The sequence below is a fragment of the Barbus barbus genome (genome assembly GCF_936440315.1).
Source record: "Barbus barbus genome assembly, chromosome: 34".
Taxonomy (NCBI): Eukaryota; Metazoa; Chordata; class Actinopteri; order Cypriniformes; family Cyprinidae; genus Barbus; species Barbus barbus.
Window position 1 is genome coordinate 3,995,920 of NC_136762.1, and position 22,635 is coordinate 4,018,554.

Sequence of the window (22,635 nt, forward strand, 5' to 3'; positions counted from 1 at the left end):
GTTCACAACAGACGGATGCTGTGCTTGTGGTTAGAGTTTTGAAAATGTGACCACAGATTGGGCAAAAGGATGTTAGCAACTGAAAAAACCCCTATAATGCATATGTATAAAGATTAAAAGCCTACTGTACATTTTTACTGCTCATGCTGTTTGGAAAACTGGTCTTGTTGAAAAAAGGTCTTAAAAAGTGTACATAAGACTTTCGCTGTTCCGCAGAGGAGCGTCCTGCTTCATTTTTGCACTTGTGCAGTTGATCAAACTGTGAACCTAAAAACTCATGAATATTGTACAGAACTCTGAGAATGTTCAGTAAGTATCAGTAAGTGATTCAGCATTAAAAGCAATCTTGCAATGTTTGAAGAATATGAAGGAATTTACGCCTTTGCATTCAGTATAATCTTGAGAGAGAATGAAAAGGTGATGATAAACAGACTGAAGAAAACTGCACCTGCTTTGCCATATTATCAGTGTGAGGAGAACAAAGCTGAATGTGATCGCCTGTAAGAAAAGTAATGCTTATGCTTTTCATAATTTTAGTGTATTTTCTTGTTTTATTTGCAGTAAACGTTAAAATTAAAATGTGCATAAAATGTGATATTGCATGCTTGATTAAATGGTGATTTTTGCTACAGTAAACCAATAACAGATTTACTCTGTATTTTTTCTTAAAATCCCATGTAGCACAGCAATTAGTGGCTGCTTCTGCTCCCTTGCTCAAACGTTCAGTGAAAGATATATATATTTTTTTTTCACACATTTGATGCTTTGACACAGAAGCTGAATTGAACTGGTTAAAAAAAAGAATCTGCTAGGTCATTTGAATAAACAGAGCCAAATGTCAAACAGACCGCAAGGTTACAAGCTACAACACATTGCAATATTGATCACAATTGCTGCTTGCACAAGGCCAAACAGATCATGCTGAAAAATTGCATGTGCATCTCTTTGTGCTTCTGTTTGTAAATACACTCTGAAAAATAAAGGTTCTTTATGGAACCATTTAGAGAAAGAGGTTCTTCTACGGCATCGTGAAGCACCTTTATTTTTTAGAGTAGTAGATGATAAAGGATAGTATGGGCACAGAGAATAAGTTGCTTTATTCTAACATGAAATACCACCAGGGGTGCGTTTCTCCCAACCATCGTTAGCTAACTATGGTCGTTATTTCCATTGAACTTTAACTACAGAACTTGTGACCATAGTTGCTTTTGAGCCATTTATTAGTGCTGTTGTGTAGAGATATGGTCACTAGATGGCAAAAGAAGGACAGAATAAATGTGATGCGTTTGCTTCACCAGTTCACAACTCTCACACCAGAGCAGACTTCACACATCATCTCTAAAGAGCTCATCACTGAATCTGGTCATCATGGTAAGCAGCATTACTACAATTAATTTTTACTCTCTTCTTGTAATTTTAGCCATAGCAATTGACAGGACTATAGAAGTGACAGAGAGGAGAAAGGGAATGGTACTCAGATCGGGACTATGCTAATAGATTACATGGAGGAAAATTATGACTGTTCTGTTAATTATTATGTTTTTGCTCATTTAAGGTTTTCACTGCGCATTTGAGGGTCCTACTCGGGATTATTCTGCTTTTGTGTGTTCAAAGTGTGGTGAATGAAAATGTGGACATTAACACCCTTTCCAGGATTCAAAAATGTTTTCATAAACGGTATGATGCTGAACAAAATGAAGGGGCAACACTGTACAATAAGGTTGTATTTGTCAACATTAATACATGCATAATGTAGGTAGCCTAACAATGCGATCTCACTATATTCATAGGGATTCAGACTGTTTAGCACAAATAGACATAAACACATAAAATATATATATCAACATAATTGTCACAATGACCCCTTTGTTGATGCATTTATTTCATTTGACACACAAAAATCAATTAATGAAATAAACAAATAACAGAGTTAACAGTAGGATGGGTTGTAACACTAATCAAAAACATGGACATAAGATACAGGCTAACAATTGCCAGCTTATATGTCGTTCCTTTTTGTTCTAGTCCAGTAGAAGTAAAATGAGAAAGTGTTACGTCCCTCCTCAAGCAGGTCAAAAAATTTCTAGTCAACTTCTACTTTAACCCCAGGGGGTGCTTCTCTTGTGCTCAAACTGGAAGTGGTATTCAGCCTGTGGAACACTCAAGATGTGCAAGAATGGAATTCTGTATGCTATGAGAATGACAATTTAAAGATTGTTGAAAATTGAGATAAACAATCTTATTATAAATGAAATTCCCGCTTGAAGTGGACGTGCCATTTTGCATTACCACCTCGAATGTACGTTAGTAATAATTTAACAGCCCACACCTCATTTAACAAATAGCCTCCACCCTTTAATGTTAAGAAAAGCATATAATTATTAATTGAACATAAATCAAGATTAATAAAGAGGTGTTGTTCATGGCTACATCACATTAAATAATGCATACACATTTTAACGTTGAGAAATGCATATGTTTAAACATAATTAATTACTACTGTAAAGAGTAATTAATTGTTGTTACAAATGTTATATAATGCATAAACTAATGTTAACAAATGTACCCTCGATGTAAAGTGCTATTACAGTTCCTTTTCATCATCCACTATTACACACAGTCCCAGCATGCGTGTTTGACTTCTCCATTATTTTGCATGTGTTGATAATTTTTTTTTCTCAATCAGTTATGAAAACGGCCAGTATGCAGTAGCCATCAATGTCCCAAAGGAGCAGTGTCGACGCCGTTTCTTCCCATCAAAAAAGAACTTTCTGAAGAATGACTCATCAGTTAAAGTTAAACCTTACATAATACCTGACAGCAAGAAGGTCTACGAAGGTTTTGAACTCATTGCTGCAGGACGTCATAAAAATGCACATTCCGAGTATTTACTGATGAATCCTTCAAACCATTCTCCTTTGACAAACTTAATGAATAAAAAAAAGGATGGATGTGTGGTTTTCTACACCTTAATATCTCCCTGTATAAACAGATGTCTTAATAAAAATCTGAAAGATAATATTATACCAGGTCTTGACGAATTACAGGCATACCAGGGAATTAAAGCCTTTGTTTACAGACACATATATACAAAGGACAAAAACAAGACAAATCTGCGTGAGAACCTACAGATAATTGCTGATCGTGTGCCACTTTACCGCTGTAAACAAGGTTGTATCCTTTGTGGAGAACCAGGTTCAAGAGTGATAGACCAATGTGTAACATTTTAAATTAAATTAGGTCTCACTTGCTCACTTGAGTTTGAAAGAAATGCTTTAAATTGCCTGATTTTGCTAGTTAGCTGCTGAATCTTTTGAAGATATGCTTCAATGCTCAAATGGAGCTTTCATATGCTGCCTTTTGCTTTTTCTTTCACAAAGTAGGGATATAATTCTTACAAATGGGTCAATTCTGAAAGGGGAGTGTAAATGTTCATTTGATTAAATAAATGACTGTTTTATGAGTGACTCTAATCGTCTTGATAGATAAAAAAGTACCAGTAAATGAATGGTTTTGTTTTCAGAAACATCTGCCATTATGACCACATGGGTTTACTTCTTTGTGGACCTCAATGTTTTTCAATATTTTATTTTTATTAAAATGCTCTATTGTTTATGCTTGGGTGTAATGGTTTCATAAACACTGCTTGGGAAAATAAAAACATTTCTATGCACCATACTTTCGGTTTTATTCTTTATTTTCACTCCTAGGGTCAAAGCTCTCCCTCTTTTGTGGGTAAGAAGAATGGAATATATGAAAAATATCTGCAAAAATGCCAAATCAAATAAAACTATTTTGTATATTTTAATAACATTAGAGAATTGTGACAAGACAGGCCTCAGAGGTTGTTTTCTCAAAAACCAAGATGTACTACTATGCCATTATTTACTCACCTTCATGTTTTTCTAAAGCCGTATGACCATTCTTTCTCTGAACACTAAAGGATAATTTTTTTTAAATTGTCTTGTTCACACTGGATCATGAACTATAATGACATGGTGACTCTTTTCAAGCTTTAAAAAAGGACGTGAATTTGCAAAAGTATCATAGAATGTGACTTGCTCCATATATTCCATATATAAGTGTTCTGAAGGTGCGCGATAGGGTTTGGTGAAAAACAGAACTATAACCTATTATTTAGTCTTCACAGTTGCTGTTGGTGGTTTATAGGGTCATGTTTTAGTCTGAATGTTAAATAGGGGTCTACTGGTTGAGAACCACTGCTTCAGACCACCCTCTGCATGAATGTAACTTAACTTTGAAAGTGATGTTTTCACGTCAGGCATCATTGAAGGATTTCATCATGCCACCGCCTCAGTGTACAGATGAGATAGATTTATTTTTTATGCATCTTTTATGTAAACCTTGCTTCAGTGATCAAACGCTGGTGTGTTAATGAATGATTTGCACCTCATATCTGTCACAATTCGCCTACTGTGGCGGAGACGAGGAGACGAAGGGAATTAAACATAAACAGTCTTTATTCTTACAAATCCAGGAGCACACAGAATAGGCAGGAACACACAAACACACACACACACACGTTGGTTTTTGTGGTTTATGGGGACTCTCCATATGCGTAATGGTTTTTATACTGAACAAACTGTGTGTGCTATTGCCCTGCACCAACCCTACACCTAAACTTAGTCCTCACAGGAGACTTTGTGCATTTTTAGATTGTCAAAAAAACACCATTTAGTATGTTTTTTAAGCCTTTTGAATTACGGGGACATAGGCAGTGTCCTCATAAACCACCTTCATATTGTAATACCTCTGTCATACCCATGTCATTATACAAATTTGTGTCCTCATAAACCACATAAACATGCACACACTTACACACACACACACACACACACACACACACACACACACACTGAAACTTCCAGATCATTTACAACCAAAGCAACTGTCAAACAGACCACAAGGCCTTGCACCACACTGCAACACAGAAAATAACAGATATTTTTGCACAAGACTCACACCCTAGTGAAAAATATAATAATATAATTTTATTTAAAATATATGTATTTCATGATAAGTATATACCAAAAATAGATTGACATGCTATGTTCTAGCTCAAAATACACTCTAAATGTAGTTATGTCATGCTTTCATCAAGCACAAACTTAAATAAAAGTATATTTCTACTTCAGTAGTACTTCAGTGCACTTGAAAAAGTATACTAAATACCACTAATACTTAAATAGATTTTTAGTGCATTGAAATAAAGTATACTACCGTAAAAATATACAGAGGAGTTTGCTTAATGTAGTTCTTAAAAGTGTGCTTTGAATGCTTTAAAAATGAGTTCAATTTTAGTAGACTTTTATACAGTAATCCAAAGTTTAAATTAAATTGATTTTATTAAAAATATATTACTAATGTATAAGTACATTTTTCCAACTGTGGTACACTTACCGTTTTTTCTTTTCAATTGCGTGCACACTTTTTCAAAATTTTACACACAAATCCAAGAATTGCACACACAAAATGCCTCACATCTCTAGCAAAATGAAGCACTGCATTCAAAATATCACAAACACATCTCAAAAGCAAGCATTTGCAAACACCTTTGCCATAATATCATATTTTTGGATTTATCATATACACACAGTTATTCAAAACCTAAAGCTCTTCTTTCATGAGCTCCTATGTACATTTCTGTACAAGATTGAAAGTAATTGGCAGAGAGATTAAATATTTCATGAAAAAATCATAGTAAACATGAATGCATGATAAAAGCAAACTATATATTTTTTTTGCTTTAAGCATTTGTGGTTGTGAATACAGTATTACACAGTAAGAAAGAGGAAATACGTTTGCATCCATTGTTCAAAACCTACAGTTTTGGTGCATTTCTTGAATCATCCTTATTGTAATACTGGCAAAGACGTATGTGCATTTCTCAAAACAAATCCTAACAGCACCACACAATGGATTTCCTGCAAAAGCCTGTAAATTACTCAATATTTAGTTCATCTCTCAAAAGTAAGTATTTATGTCAATGAAGTTCTTGTGTCATTGTGCACAAACAAGATAGTCAAAATGCTTAGTCTTGTTGTCAAGTTAACAGTGCACTCTGTTAGTATGTAAACTATGGCAACAGTATATATATATATATATATATGCCATATATCCTTTCACAAGTACAAATTTACACATTACTGTATGTGGGATATAGATTGAAAGCGACTTGAATTTGTGTGTAAAGTTTTGAAAAAGAGAGGCAAAGCTTTGAAAATGTGTGTAAACAGTTGAAATAAACTGTAAATGGCATGTTTGGTATACAGTTTTTTAAAATTGCTTAGACACTAAAAGTGATACTTTGAGGCCCACTTAGTGGAACCATTCACTCATATACCTGACCTTTAGGCCAAGTCTGCAAAACTATAAGCACATTACATGCTTTAAACTCAGTTTGATATTGTAAAACAAACTTTTTGCAAAACTCTAAACAGTTCTCTACATTACACACATCATTCGAAACTAACAGCTCTTTTGTTTAATTTAGGAAACACTGCCATTTTAACACCAAACTCATTTACTGATGACCTACACAAAGTGATCATGTGTGAAAACACTTATAATTTATTCACTTAGTAATCAAATTTTTTTTTTTTTTTAAAGAAATAATTTTTTACCCACTTGCATTTTTTTACATTGTATTTATATTGTATCTATCTATACCGAACATGCATACAAGCCAAGTCAAAAAGTCAACTTCATTTCCAAAGTACTTTATACAATATAGTTTGTTTACAGCAGTTTTACAGTATATCAAATTCACATTCTGCTGTAAAGCAGCTCTAACCAGTCAAGAGTGTCATTCTACAGCTCAAATCAGGTGAGTATTGATTCAGTTCAGCTGCATAACTGTGTAAAATTCATCAGTTGTACGTACATACTGTATATACTGTGTAAATGGGCATATGCATGAGTGTGCGAGTACTGTGACAAACTTCTGTTCTTCACTTCACTCTGAACAAGCAAAGGACACACGAGAGTAGTCTTTTACATTTTTCACATCTGAATGTTTTTTTTATTAATTTATTTTGTATGTGTATGTGTATCCTCCAGATATTCTGCATAAATAAATCATTCATTGTATGATAATAAACCCTGTTTGTATGTACTTTGCTATATAAATTTGGAAACAAAACCTTCATTTGGAAGCTTTTGCAGATGTTGACAAATGCAACATTTATTTATAAGAGCTAATGTGGCTTTTTAAAGAAATTTGTTTTTTCCTAAATGTTTTTAGGATATGGGTTTAGGAATCGAATTAGTCTGCAGCAGGGTTATTATAGTTAATTAAAACAAAAATAAATTAAATAATAATAAACAATAAAAATGTAATTAAATTTTAAAAAATTTAAATGGAAATAAAAAATTATTTAATTAATAATATAATTTAACTTATTTCATTTCAGCTGGTTGCCAAGGCAGCATTTTTCATTTTAATTTAGTTTAACTTGATACTAAAATGGTACTAACATAACTAAAAAACTGAAGTAAACATTTATTAAAACTATATAGACTTTTTAAAAATGATGATGATACAAACACGCAACACTTCACTTAAAATTAAAACCAATACAAAATATTAATTAAATCTATAATAGTATCTCGATACTAAAATATATCACTGGTCTGCAGTCATTATAACTAATTGTACATAAAAACAACAGAAGTTAGGATATATGTGTGATCTCTCACACATCTGTCTGCAGTCTTCACGCTTTCCAGGATGATTCACGTCTCTGTTCCTCCTCAGCCGATCAAACGCGTCACCTGTGGCCTAGCAAACACAGAAAACCTCCTCAAACACCTCAGGAATAACGGACAGGGAGACAGATGCTATTTCATGTCAAACTCTTCCTTTTCTCTCTCTCTCTCTCTCTCTCTCTCTCAGGGAAAGAAAGCCTTCCTCTGTAAATGCCAACCTTCAAACAGCGTCCTCTCCTTCACCCTGCTCCGTCATCTGAGGGGTCAAAGTTCAAAGTTCACAGGCCCGGCACATGTTCATCACACAGAGAGACAGATGAAAATAAAACTACAGTCTGATCTGTTTTTCATCTGATCCTCAAACATGTGTCTTGACTTGATTACACTCAGAAAAACACACATTGCTGAAAAAGCTTTATTTCAATAATAATGAGCAAGAAAGTCATTTGATGTGATTTTTGTGCATCAGGCTACTGTAACATTTTCAAAATTATATGACACATTCATGTCGTTTTTTTCTTTCAAATAAGCATCACCTCACAGACTAGAGTCACAGCTGTGATTGTGAGTGAGATATTGCTTAAATGTATAACAGCTAATATCAAATTACAGCTAATATGTAAATATGACCAGGTAATTGTTAATTTCTTCTCTGCTAATGGAAAATAGATTCAAATCAAATCTCCATCAGCTTTGCAATATTTTGTACAGCTCAAGACTACTTTAAACTGTAGACATATACACATATCTAAATGTAATATTATCTATTTTATAGTCATGCACAGATCTATTTCTATAGCAATGCTGCTCTCTACTGGTGAGTAATATTACACCTGCAACTCTACCACCAAAACATCATTTACATTAATGCTACTTCGCATTTTTGAATATTGTTCATTTAATTGCGCATACTAGACTATATATAAAGTCCATTTAGAAATTGTATATATGTGTGTGCGTATATGCATGCACCCACACACACACACACACGATGAAAGTGAAAGAGAAAGTAGATTTACTCTAGTCTGCACTAGAATAAATCTACTTTCTCTTTCATCATTCAACACTTGGAAGAAGAAACAGCATAGACAGACACAATCAAGACTCATATCATACAAGTGATTTTGGGAGTAGGTTTGTTTCACTTTGAATGGGCTTGTAGGAGTGTTTCTATGCACATTTACGAGTTTATTTAGTTTTTCTCTGTGTGTGTTTTGTGATTTTAGAAGTCTACAATGTTTCTAAGCGGACTCCTGCTGCTCTTTCTGCTTCCTGATTGGACAGAAGGCATTGAAGGGGACACTGTGGACATCAATACTCTCTCACGTATTATTGATTTCTTCGAGCAAAAGTAAGCCTGCCTCCAGTTTCTATAAAATATTAAAAGCCCAAAGTTAATGTTTACATGAAAAGTTAACAACAAAGAAGTAACAGGAAGCTGTCTGTCAAATGGTCATAAATTAGAAACATGGGAGTGTGTCATTAGTCACCTAAAACAATGACCATTTTCCAGCTATAAAAGAGTCGATGAAGATGGACATCCTCGTCAGTACACTACAGCCATCAATGTGCCAAAGCATCAGTGTCAACAGAACTTCAATCCTGCACAGAACAACTTTCTGACTCAAGAGAATGCATTGAATGTGAAAAATGCTATTACTGATGAAACAAAGGCATTTTACCAAGGTGCAGAACTCATTGCTGCAGGAACTAGAAAAATGAAGGGATACAACATTCATTCAGAGTCTCTCCTGCTGAATCCTGCTGATAACTCACCCATGACCAAACTCTTGAATAAAAGAAAAGACGGCTGCTCGGTTTTCTACTCATTTGAGTCTCCCTGTGTTGAATCATGTTTGAATGCGACAAGGAACCACAACATTTTGAAGGCCCTGGAGAACTGGAAAGAACACAGTGGAATTAAAGCTTTTGTTTTCAAGAATATCTGGAAGCATGACATTGGAAAAGATCTTCAGACCCAATTTAAGAAGATCGTGGCTCATGTTCCTCTCTACCGCTGTGGGAGTGAGAAGCAGTGTTATGCTTGTAAAGGAGAAGGAAACACTCCCATAGATGCGCACTGTCTGCCTCCAAAAAAGATAAAAAATGAATTGTAACAGTTCTGTGAGTCTTTATTAAGATCTGCTATCTTTTGTTTTTAAATTCAGTAAGATAGATGAACTGCTAAAATGCATTTAAAAATTAATCTCGATTCTTACTCAAACAAATAAAATACTTCCACTTGGTAAACATTTGCTTTACATTTACATTTGTTCATTTAGCAGATGCTTTTATCCAAACTTACAAATGAGGATTTTTAAGACTATAGGCTATGGGCTGCAGCAATGCACATAAACACACTCACAGTTCTCATAAAAATATCAAAGAGGAGGATTTCGGAAAGCATGTGGTGTAACCTAGACGTCATGCTACACTCTTACTAAATGACATAAGGTCTTCAGCCAGCTGCAGCAAACGCCTGAAAGACTTTACAGGGGCCTCTGAACGTAAGGGGGTTGTTGCAACCAGGTCCTAGACAATACTGCTGATTATTAAGACTGGAAGACAGTTATTATATTTCATAGAGACCACTCCTGTAAAGTTTCAGGAGTGACAACCACATTGAAATGATGCATAAAATCAAAATGAACATGTTGGATACTGGTAGGGACTTGTCATAGCATCTCTACTAAATTCTACTCCCTTGAAAATCATAACAAGCAATGCACAACTTTGGAAACTATTTCTCTCCTTAAATATGAAGAGGTCAAGCAACAGATTAATAAATTAATCCAAATTTTCAAAAGTTTATGGATGTAATTATATTATGAATTAGACACTGAAGTGAGTTTTTGTCACTCTTCAGAAGAAGATTCATTCACATGTTTTGGCAATGTACCCACAAAGAGAAATTTTGGTTAGATTTTTAAAATTTTAACCCAATCTCATTTTGTAAGAGACTTTTCTTTCTGTTTTGAAGATGTTTTCTTTGGATTTTTTGACTACTCGAAAGAGAAGGAAAATATAACTTCATTAATTTGTGTTTCCTGCTAGCTAAGTTTCACACGTAAGCAAAAATAAAAAGTTACTACACTTTTACTATAATACAACCATGGGTAATTTTCTTAAGGGATTTGTATTTGTGTATTTTTTCTTTCTTTTTCTTTTGCTTTTATAACTGTACTACCCTAATAGTTTGATGTTTTGTAGTGTTTAATAAAAAAATAATAATCAGAAAAAAATATTTATGATACGTGCTCTGAAATCCCGATCTGAATTAAATGATTCACCATCCATGCTCTGAATTTCTAGTCTGACTCAAAAGATTCACGAACCGGCTCCGAATTTTCTATCTGAATCAAATGATTCGTGCTCCGAAGTCTTGATCTGAATAATGATTCGCTAACCATAATTTCAGTCCAAAAGGGGGCAGTCGTGGCCTAACGGATAGAGTCGGTCTTGTAATCTGAAGGTTGTGGGTTCGAGTCTCAGGCCCGGCAGGGATTGTAGGTGGGGGAGTGAATAACCAACACTCTCTCCACCCTCAATACATGACTGAGGTGAGACCCTTGAGCAAGGCACCGAACCCCCGAAGCTCCCCGGGCGCCACAGCATTGGCTGTCCACTGCTCCAGGTGTATGTTCACTACTGTGTGTACACTTGGATGGGTTAAATGCAGAGCACAAATTCCGAGTATGGGTCACTATATTTGGCCACACACCACTTCCCTTTCCTTTCAGATCGGGATTTTGGAGCGTGGCTCGTGAATCATTCAATTCCCGAAAAGATTTGCAAATTTTTGATCTGAATCAAATGATTCATGAACCCGCTCCTAAGTTCCGATCTAAATCAACCGATTCATTTTATCTGTTCAGCTGCTTTTCCTATCTTCAGCTATGTTTACAACACCGCCAGTACTACTTCTGGCTTAGCTCGCTAGTTTTTTGACATGAACTGATATAAGCGAAAATGATGTTTACAAATAAAATATCCATATTTTCATTCCAAAGATCTAACACAAATCTACTAACATATTCGGGTTACTGCTACCTGAAATTCCAATAATATGACGAGCTGCTCCTCAAAATACATGTCAGATGGAAACATTGTGCATTATGATTGCGTTTATAGCTTAATTCACTATATTTGAAATAGTATTTAGTCGCTGGATATTGGTAGGGACAAGTCCCGAGCGTCCCTACTAAATTCTATGCCCTTGGCCTGCAAAGGTATTTCCAACTTATTTTTATTTTCAAGCAAATAATGAAAAAGGACATCACCGTGAGTATATAATCGGAGCACTGAATCAAAATCTCAATGTTCAGTCTCTTGCATGAGTGCGAGCACCAGCAAATAGGTTGCTGGCTGCAGTTCACTTAATAACAACGGTTTCTGAATTCTACATAACAGATTCATTATTAGATTATATTAACATAACCAAATTATATATTTTATCTTATCCATAATAATTGCCTCTTTCTAAAAGCAAATACAAAATACCAAAGACATTCCTTTATGGAACTAACTTTAGAAGAAAAGTGTAACACTCACTCTACAAACACTGACTTGACTTCTTTAAAAATTTGGACATTTGAACCAACTTCAAGGTCTTAATCAGACATTTGGATCTGTGAACTATAGAGCAAGTTTTGCACTTTTCTTCTAAAGTTGTTTTGAGTCCCTGGTTTTTACTTTCATCCATAGTTTGAGATTAGGAAAGTAAGTGATGATTATGAAATGATTTTTTTTTAAAGAAGGGGGCTGGTCCAGTCTCAGAATAAATCTGATGAATTCCCTCCTCACCCGTATCACTCCTTCTGTGGGGACTCACACAGCATCTCTGGACTTAAAGATTTGGAACAGCAAACATGGTCAGTCACATTCAAGACTCAAGATTTACTAAGAGTAATATAATTTGTGTAATATATATTATGAAGAACGTGGTATTAATGAATTTAGCTTGTTTTTCTGCATGTGCTGTGTTTTCTGATTTTAGAAGTTCACAGTATTTCTGAGTGGCTTCCTGCTGCTCTTTCTGCTTCCCGATTGGACAGAAAGCGTTGAAGGTGACAGTGTGGACATCGAACCTCTCAGCCGTATTATAAAATTCTTTGAAAAGAAGTAAGTCTGTCTTCTATTAAATATAATAAAAAATAAGAATTTAAAGAGTTTCTTAAAGTAAGAAATAAGGAAGTAAAGCAACAAAGAAGAAGCAGAGAAATGAGAAGACATGATGGGTGTGTGTCTTTAGCAATACTTGATCCTGTTTACTGTTTTTCAGCTATAAGAGAGTCGATGGAGATGGACATCCTCGTCAATACGCTTTAGCCATCAATGTGCCAAAGCATCAGTGTCAACAGAACTTTAATCCTACACAGAACAACTTTCTGACTCAAGAGAATGCATTGAATGTGAAAAATGCTATTACTGATGACACAAACGCACTTTACCAAGGTGCAGAACTCATCGCTGCAGGAACTAGAAAGGTTGTAAGCAGTAAAAAGAAGCAATACAATATGCATTCAGAGTCTCTCCTGCTGAATCCTGCTGGCAACTCGCCCATGGCCAAACTCTTAAAAAAAAAAAATGACGGCTGCTCTGTTTTCTACTCATTTGAGTCTCCCTGTGTCGATACGTGTCTGCATGCGACAGGCAAACACAGCATTTTGAAGGCCCTGCAGAACTGGACAGGACATGATGGAATTAAAGCTTTTGTCTTCAAGAATTTCTGGAAGTTTGACACTACAAAAGATCTTCAGACCAAATTCAAGCAGATTGTGGCTCATGTTCCTCTCTACCGCTGTGTGAGTGAGACTCGGTGTTATGCTTGTAAAGGAGAAGGAAACACTGCGATAGATGCACACTGTCTGCCTTCAGTTATGTATTAACATTCATTTCTTGCATGATTCTGTACTGAGATGTATGCGTAGATGAACTAGTGAAATGCATTTTAAAAATAATCTTGCTCCTGCTTGAACAAATAAAATATTTCTCTCTGTTTAGCAAACTTTGTGTGGATTTCATTTGAAGATGAGAACACAGTAATGCTCATAAACACACCAGTGTGTCTCAAGAGGTCAAAGAGGAGAACATAGCAAGACCTTGCAGATATAACGCAAAATGTGCAGATGTAAGGGTGTTTGTATTTACAGTGAAAAGAAAAATACTTAAAGAACAGCATGACCAAAAAATGTATACACACTCTGGGGCATGTCAACATTTCTGGCAAGAGAGAAAACAAGCTTACGCAGCTGTGACAGCGTGAGAGAAGATGAACACAGTGGGTGTTGGTGTCATGTCTCACATCCTGTGAGGACGACAGTGTGAATGCACAAACTACCATGGTAAGTAACATCATTAGGTAGTCTTGTTTGAATACTTATTTCTCACATTTTAACCAATTTTTGAGCATGTTTTTGGGTGTATTTCATATTTAATTGTGCCTTCAATTCTTTAAATCTAGAAATCCATGGCTCCACTTAAAGGACTTCTCCTGCTTTTTCTTTTGTCTCAAAGCGCGAAGCCACAGACTGTGGACATTCACACTCTTGGTCGTATTGTAAGCTTCTTTGATCAAAAGTAAGTATACCTGATGTTACTGAACATACGCTTGTGTCCAAAGTGACTTAAAAAAGAGGAACAAAATCAATAAAGGAGGCAACAATATTCGTGTCATAGGTTGTTTGCTTGAGTTTAATGTTTTGCATGTTTTACAGCTATCAGACTTTTAGTGTGAACAAGGATCCACAGCAATATGCTGTTGCCATCAATGTACATACGTCTCAGTGTGAAAAGGATTTTGTGCCTTCATCTGACAACTTCCTGAAGGAAGAGAGTCCAGATGTGAAAACGTTTAATCCACTCTATGAAGGTAAAGAACTCATTGTAGCACGTGTTAAAAAGACGGATGGATTCAGTATACATGCTGAGCGTCTCTTACTCACTTCTACCGAAAACCATCCTATTCCACCCATGAAAAACCTGTTGAATAAACGAAAAGACAGCTGTACCATCTTCTACACGTACAAATCTCCCTGTGTAAAATCCTGCCTTAATGAGTCGAGGCCTTATAACATTCTGGCTGGCCTTGAGAACTGGAGCAAGCACAGTTCAGTGAAAGCTTTTGTCTTTAAGGATATATTTTGGGCTGACAAAACAAAGCAAGATCTTCAAGAGAACTTCAAGAAGATTGTGGCTCATGTTCCTCTCTACCGCTGTGGGAATCAGTGTTATGCTTGTAAAGGAGAAAAAAACATCCCCATAGACGCACACTGTCTGCGTTCACCTACAGCATGAATTAATACGAGTTACAATGACTCCAAGCTTCAGGCTGTTTTTCTTTTTTACAATATAGGAGGCAAAAACCAAAAGAATGTCGAGGTTATATGCATTGTTTAATCAGAGAATCACAATAAACAGAAATTTCATCTTAAAAACACCACTGCTGTCTGCCCTCAAATCATTTTACAAATAAGCTTCATGTGTCTCAGTAAAGTCAGAAAAATATGTGTATTTATTTAACCGTTTAGTTTAAAATCATTATGTTGTTTTGTTATTATTCAATACCCTTTTTTGATGGTGTGTGTTTGTTGTTGTTGTTTTGTTTTTTTCAGAGTGGCTGTCTATTTGTGTAGGAATAAGTACATATACATGTCCTCAATCATTCTGTCATTCTTCAATCATTCCATATCTGCACTGTAAAAAATGTACCGTAGAATTTACAGGATGTTACTGGCAAATACAATCTTGTTCAAATGATGTTACTTGCTGTAAAATGGATTACAGTATAATACTGCAAAGCAAATGGCAGTTAATTGCTGTATGTGAAATACGGTAATTTATAGTATTTTTACAGTAACATTGAATTCAACTTCAGCAATATTTTGTACTCTCACTAAAGTACAGTATTTACCTGACAACAAAAGTTGCCAATAAAATCCTGTAAATACCACTAAATCCAAAGATGATGTTGTAATAATTTAACTATGAAAATGCAGAAAATAATAATTTTAACAGTAAACTGTAACATACTGATCTTAATACATTTACAAATGAATAAAAACCAAGTCAAAGATGCTGCAAATAAATATTTACAGAAAGACATTGCAAGGCTTTTACTGGTAAAAATTAAAATATCAGTCTTTCAACAGTTAAAATCTTATCATAAAAATAACATAACATCACAAAATAACTAAATACCTGTTATATCACAAAAAACAAGCCATATTCTGAGTAGAACATTAATTTTTTATAAAAAATTAAGGTCAATCAACAGAATTTGTATAAGTTTGGTTAAAAAAGGATTAAAATAAAATGCTGGAATCAACATTATACCACAAATTCTGTTGTTTGAGCTTATGTTCTATTAAATTTAGAATATTCCTGCAAAAGACAATTTCATAAATACATACTGAAAGTCCATCAACTTTCTGAGATGAGCACACATGAGGGTTGTCCCTCTTGTTTTGCCTCTATGTATCCGTCTTGTATCCAGTGAGTGTTGTGATTCCAACAAAGCATCTGCACATAAAAACAAGCAGAAGCTTTAGAATAAAGTTCAGTACTGAATGAAACTAGCTCAATAAAATAAATGTAAAAATGCCACTTATACAATACAATCAGCATTTCCCAGTACTTACACTAAATAAGTAGCCTTTTTCACAAATGAAATTACTCAAGTAAAACATGTTACATTTGAAATAATTCAAGTGTGCAAAAGATGCCTGACGCATCTGAAGACGCCAGACTGAAGTTGTAATAACTATTTTCGTTGGTGAAATAGAACAACAGTCAATATTATGTCTAAAAAGTAAGTAACAATGTTAACTAATTGGGAAGTTGTGGATGGGAAGTCTTAGCCTAATGGTTAGAGAGTCGGACTCGTAATCCAAAGGTCGTGGGTTCGAGTCTCGGGCCTGCAGGGATTGTAGGTGGGGGGAGTGAATGTCTAGCACTCTCTCCACCCTCAATACCACGACTGAGGTGCCCTTGAGTAAGGCACCGAACCCCCAACTCCCACCGAACCCCAGGCGCCGCAGGCGCCGCAGCATAAATGGCTGCCCACTGCTCCGGGTGTGTGTTCACTTCTGTGTGTGTACATGTTGGATGGGTTAAATGCAGAGCATGAATTCTGAGTATAGGTCACCATACTTGGCCGTATGTCACTTTCACTTTAATTGTTTATTGAACAATATTTAAATATTGTAACATGTGCAATCGTGATAATCAGCAACAGATCACTTGTTATGCTACTTAACAATATCATATGTTATAAATAAACTCAACAGTTTGAACATTTACCTCATGTTTCTTCCGTGAGTTTATGTGTGCCGTTAAGATTATTCGTTTTGATGTTGAATGTAATCAATGAAATCAGTCTTGCGTTTCGATGCTTCCCTGGTTATTTGTTTCACTCAAGTTTTAATCACGCTAACGTTAACTTGTCCGATCGGCCATGTAAAGATGTCTTTCACTAAAAAATGGTCCCGGACAAGCTTTAATGTCGAGTACACTACAGTTTCAAATTATAGTAAGATGTCACGTCAATATGGGACAGTTGAACACACAAACAAATTAAATTTCACATATTTTGCTGTTCGTCAGTTATTTCGACAGATAGTAGTTACTACGACAATCGTTCGCACTGGGCATTACCTTAAAAGTTGGGTAAACACTACTTTAAATGCTCTCAATAAGAAAATTGAACTGCCAAAATGAGAAAAATGCAGCATTTAGCAGTTTCCAGCTTACTGCACATACCAAGGCCGCTTGTCTGATTGTCGTGATAGCAGGCTATTGTGGCATGAGATCGCTTATACATTAACTTAAATAAAATTAAGTGAATTTACCAGGAATTACGAATAAAGCCTCTAATCTTCAATCATTCTGGCACTGCTCCAGACGGCTGGATTTCAGATTTGAACGATGCGCGCGCAATCCCACAATGCCACACTACAGTAAGTTAGTGTAAAAACCAGGAGCTACAGTGACAACACCTGCTTCTTGTAAATTAATTACAGTTGACATGGAAATATACTGTTAATAACTATAAAACCTCATTTGACCCATAATGCATTGCGAATTACAGCTACATCTTGTAAAATGTTTAAACTGTAAAATTCTGTAAAATTGTCTAAATTGTTTACAGTGTGTAATTCTATGGTGTAACCTGCTGAACTGGAGAAAGTAAAAACAAAGTGAGGGAAAAAAAAAATCAGAAAATATGTGTGACTGTTTTTCTTCACATTATTGGCTGGCCATCGCAAGGGCTGTGTGAAGTGTGTGACTACGGATGGCATAACATTGCATCACTGTACTTTGATATAGGCCTATACAAATCAATACTCACACACTACAGTATTCACTTTGTACACCAATGTATTTAAAAAAAAAAACATGCCACATGCTATTCTAATAGTGTGGTACTCTAGTGTGCTGTTTTATAATCTTTTAATTGAAAACTGGTTTTGCCTGAATTACAGCATCATTGACAGGCTCCGCACGTGCAGATGTCAATCTAAAAAAGAAGACTTTTGTCATTTCTCACAAACGAATGGATTTTCAGGTTTGGTTTCATGCTTCTGTAGGATAAGGTTCAGGTTTGGTTTCAGTTCAGATAGTTTCATATACTCTTCATCCAGCACCCTTTTTGTTATTTGTGTTCTAAACTTTCTCAAAGTGGGAAACTGCTCCAAACGATGCATTCTCTGAGTGAATTGTTTGAAAGATTTAGACTGACTCATGAACCGATTCAAAGCAGACTGATTCTTGAAACTACAAAGAGTGATTCATTCAAGATATGGACATTGAGTCAACTTCAACTACAGTTATTGCAGAGCTGATTCAAATTCAAAGAAAAATGCAAACATGTATTGAGACAGATATTTATTAAAACCATATAACACGGATTCATATAAGAGCCGTACCTATACGAGCACAAAATGCTAATGGCATTATTCAAGATTGGGAAAGTCCGCGATTACGACAGTTTTCTTAGTAATTACATAGCTTTATTAACGAGAGGGCAGGTCTAGACTCAGAGTAAATCCCATCCTCTTCCTCTTTCTCTTTTTATCTGTCATTCTTATCACTTCACAGATTTGGAGCAACAAAGAACATTGCCAGTCACATTTAAGACTCATAACACACAAAAGTGTTTGTGGGAGTGGTAGGTTTTCGTCACTTTATTTATTTATTTTTTAAAAACAATGCACATGGTATCTATGAATGTATTTAGTTTTTCTCTGTGTGTTTTATGATTTTAGAAGTTCACCATGATTCTAAGCGGACTCCTGCTGCTCTTTCTGCTTCCTGATTGGACAGAGAGTGTTGAAGATGACAATGTGGACATTAATGCTCTTGCCGGTATGATCGATTTCTTTGAAAAGAAGTAAGTCTGTTTCCAGTCTATTAAAAATGAATATAGCTCAAAGTTTGCATTAAATGTTAGAAATGAGATGAGGCTTTTTACACTAAAATGAATACCCAGGGTAACCTTCTAAACCCAGGTAATTTATGAGCAGTGTGAAATGTGAAACAAGATAACCCTAACCCAGGATTTACTCAGGGTTTAGAATGACCCAGGGTTAACTATTTAAAGTGTAAAAAGCCCTGTTAATGACAAAGCAAAGAAATTAGAAGTAATTGGTTACTCATTGACTAAAAATAATCATTAATCACCATAAAAAATATTAACAGTTATAAAAGAGTTGATGAAGATGGACATCCTCGTCAGTACACTACAGCCATCAATGTGCCAAAGCATCAGTGTCAACAGAACTTCAATCCTGCACAGAACAACTTTCTGACTCAAGAGAATGCAGTGAATGTGAAAAATGTTATTACTGATGAAACAAATGCACTTTACCAAGGTGCAGAACTCATCGCTGCAGGATTTAAGTAGTAAAAACAAGAATTACAACATGCATTCAGAGTCTCTCCTGCTGACAACTCCCCCATGACCAAACTTTTAATTAAAAGAAAAGATGGCTGCTCTGTTCTCTTCACATTTAATTATCCCTGTGTTAACACATGTCTGGATGAGACAGGCAAACACAGCATTATAGATGCTCTTAAAAACTGGAAAGAACACAGTGGAATTAAAGCATTTGTTTTTAAAAACTTCTGGAAGTTTAAGCAGATTGTGGCTGATGTTCCTCTCTACCGCTGTGTGAGTGAGACTCAGCGTTATGCTTGTAAAGGAGAAGGAAACACTCCGATAAACGTACACTGTCTGCCTCCAAAACAGAATAATGCTGAACTGTAACACCGTGCAATTGTACCTTGTTTTTACACTGCTTTGAGCTCTTTTGTCACACTGTGCTTCATGCCCATGCTCCCCCTATTGCAAGTGCAGCCTGCAAGTTTACTATGTGTTTTGAACATTTTTGGAGGTGATAAAATTGTATTGTGCAAGGAACTGTGCGAAAGTGAGTTTTCATAATAATCTGATCCTGTTATCATACTTTGTGTGAACAGGAATAAATGTCTGTGTTTTACTGCCATTTTATCTAGAAACTGCAGTGAATTGTATGTACATTTTTTGCAAAACTGTAGGAGATGCTTATAAAAGATTTTACTAATATATCAGTTTTAGAGAGCAACGGATAGACATGACTGTAACGACTGGCAGATCTGACACGCAGGCCAAACCTAAAGTCAAACACATCTTCCTATGAGCAAATTGATCTAACAAGTGATGTAGAGGCTATTTTATGATCCTGGACCCTTGACTGGTCCTCTTCATCAGCATCATCAAAGGATCAGTGGAACTTGCCAAAAGCTACATGATCACTCACTCTTTTAACGAGGTCTTTGGCAGGGTTTAAGCATCTCCTTTACACAACCACCCAAATGTCAAATGGCCAAAAACACAAACACAAGCATACTTTTGAGGGCACATCAGCTAAATCTGCAACCTTAAAGAATGTCTTCACTAGATCCAGCCTTTGGTTGACATAGCAAATGAGGGCTCACCTCATGGCGTTATGATTGGTGTTAAATAAGTGGAGTGACTCTATTAACACAGGCACGACTAAAAATAGCCTAACCTCATGAATCAAAATGCTAATATTACATCTGGCTGGTGCTGTTTACACATCTGTTAAGGAATGTCATAACATTTAGAGAGAGAATATGAAAGGCCATGGAAGACCCTTCCCTGTCATTACACAAATTAAGTTTTCTGACTCCTCTACAGGAAACGTCTGGGCAGTGCTCCTCAAAAGCATCTCTTTGCCTTGATAAATGTAGGCACACATATATTATGTTTGCTTGTATGGCATACAAATATGTATTACTCAGTTTTAAATGTTGGCACAAGTTAAGTTTTCGTCATAGTAAATATTTGCTCATTTGTATATTCACAGATTTACTTTTGATTTACATATCGCACACATAGACATTGACCACAGGCTTCTGGGTCTTTGCATTTATAGACAGTTTGAAATCACTGGTTTCCTCAAGACAACAATGACAGCAACAATAAATACACTCTTTAATAATGTTTATTAGAATTACAGATAAAAAAATACATTTTTTTTACAATTAAAAACAAACAAACAAACAAAAAATTATACTTTTCCAGAAATTCCAAAGGTTTTTGTGGAAAGACTGAAATTTTGGACAATGAATGAGAAACATTTTATAATTAAAAATGACAATAATAAACACTTAGAATGACAGTGATAAGAAGAAGTGATAAAAATGACAGGCAACATATTATTTCTGTTTATTTCAGCCGATAGTGTCAGTAGAACATATTTTTGTGTTAGATGTGCTTTTGTGTCTTTGGCTCTGAGATTAGAATGATTATAATTTATTATAATATGCATGCAGATTTAAAAAAAGAACAAAACATGAAACATGTTGTATGATGCCTCAGACAGACATCATGTAATTGTTTGTTGTCCAGACTGAAGACAACAGCAGGTCACATATAATACACATTCAATAATCAATAAAATTGTGTAGTTTACAAAGCAAGTGAAGACATTCTACCTTCTAAATGTGAAGGTAGCAAATTTAGCTGATGTACCCCCAAAAGTATGTTTGTGTTTTTGGACTTTTGACAATTGGGTAGGTGGGTGGGTGGGGCAATGGGGGAATTACACATCTAAGGAGATGCTTAAACCCTGCCAAAGACCTGCAGGAAAGAGTGAGTGATCATGTAGCTTTTGGAGGCTTTCATGGATGTTGTGATGATGCTGATGAAGAGGGCCAGTCAAGGGTCCGGGTTAATAAATAACCTCTCCATCACTAGCATCTTCACTCTTGCCTCTGAAGAAGACTCGCACATTATCCTTCAACCTTCAGCATCAATGGTCAGTAATGTTCATATGTTTTTCATTCAGTTTGTTAGAGGTATTCATTTACTTTTAATCATAAAGGTTCTTTATTGGCATTGATGGATCCATATAGATCTTTCTATTCCACAAAAGACTCTTAATAGCGAAAAAAGGTTCTTTAGGTTATTAAACTGTTCTTTAAACTAAGAAAAAAGTGTTTTTAAGAGCTGTCAGTGTCAAATGTTATTAATAGTGTGGGTGCGCATGTTTTATCTCTTTAGAAGTCCGTTGTGTTTCTGAATGGACTCCTGCTGCTATTTCTGCTTCATTGCTGGACAAAAAGTGGGGCAGAAAAGGAGATGAACCTTACAACTCTTGCCGAAATCATTCAATTCTTTGAGCAGAAGTGAGTATAGTACAAATCAAGGTTTTAAAAATAATATTTTACTATATGATGCAGCACAAAGAAGAAGTAAGGAAATAAAATGTCATTAGTAAACCGTGTTTATGCCAGTCATCACAAAACTCTTATCTTGCACTATTTGATGTTTTACAGCTATAAGAATGACACCACACAGGAGCCGTATTCTGTAGCCATCAATGTACCGAAGAATCAATGTCA

At 35.4% G+C, this 22,635-nt stretch overlaps 2 protein-coding genes and 1 long non-coding RNA gene across 3 annotated transcripts; all 3 read left to right on the forward strand.

Moving 5' to 3' along the window:
* Nucleotides 1-1,241: 1,241 nt before the first annotated feature.
* On the forward strand, nucleotides 1,242-3,671 carry LOC306853765 (uncharacterized protein; the record flags this gene model as incomplete). Its single annotated transcript, XM_079391412.1, has 4 exons — nucleotides 1,242-1,371; nucleotides 1,421-1,470; nucleotides 1,556-1,677; nucleotides 2,687-3,671. 4 exons carry the CDS (start codon nucleotides 1,242-1,244, stop codon nucleotides 3,228-3,230), a joined length of 846 nt encoding a protein of 281 aa, XP_079247538.1. The 3' UTR covers nucleotides 3,231-3,671.
* A 5,087-nt stretch (nucleotides 3,672-8,758) lies between these two features.
* Nucleotides 8,759-10,943, forward strand: LOC306854365. The gene is made up of 3 exons (XR_013782827.1): nucleotides 8,759-8,858; nucleotides 8,955-9,079; nucleotides 9,242-10,943. It is a non-coding gene; the product is annotated as an uncharacterized lncRNA (long non-coding RNA).
* A 1,048-nt stretch (nucleotides 10,944-11,991) lies between these two features.
* On the forward strand, nucleotides 11,992-15,159 carry LOC306853766 (uncharacterized protein; the record flags this gene model as incomplete). The annotated part of the gene is made up of 6 exons (XM_079391413.1): nucleotides 11,992-12,009; nucleotides 12,725-12,849; nucleotides 13,010-13,532; nucleotides 14,043-14,072; nucleotides 14,192-14,307; nucleotides 14,445-15,159. 6 exons carry the CDS (start codon nucleotides 11,992-11,994, stop codon nucleotides 15,022-15,024), a joined length of 1,392 nt encoding a protein of 463 aa, XP_079247539.1. The 3' UTR covers nucleotides 15,025-15,159.
* Between the last annotated feature and the right edge of the window lie 7,476 nt (nucleotides 15,160-22,635).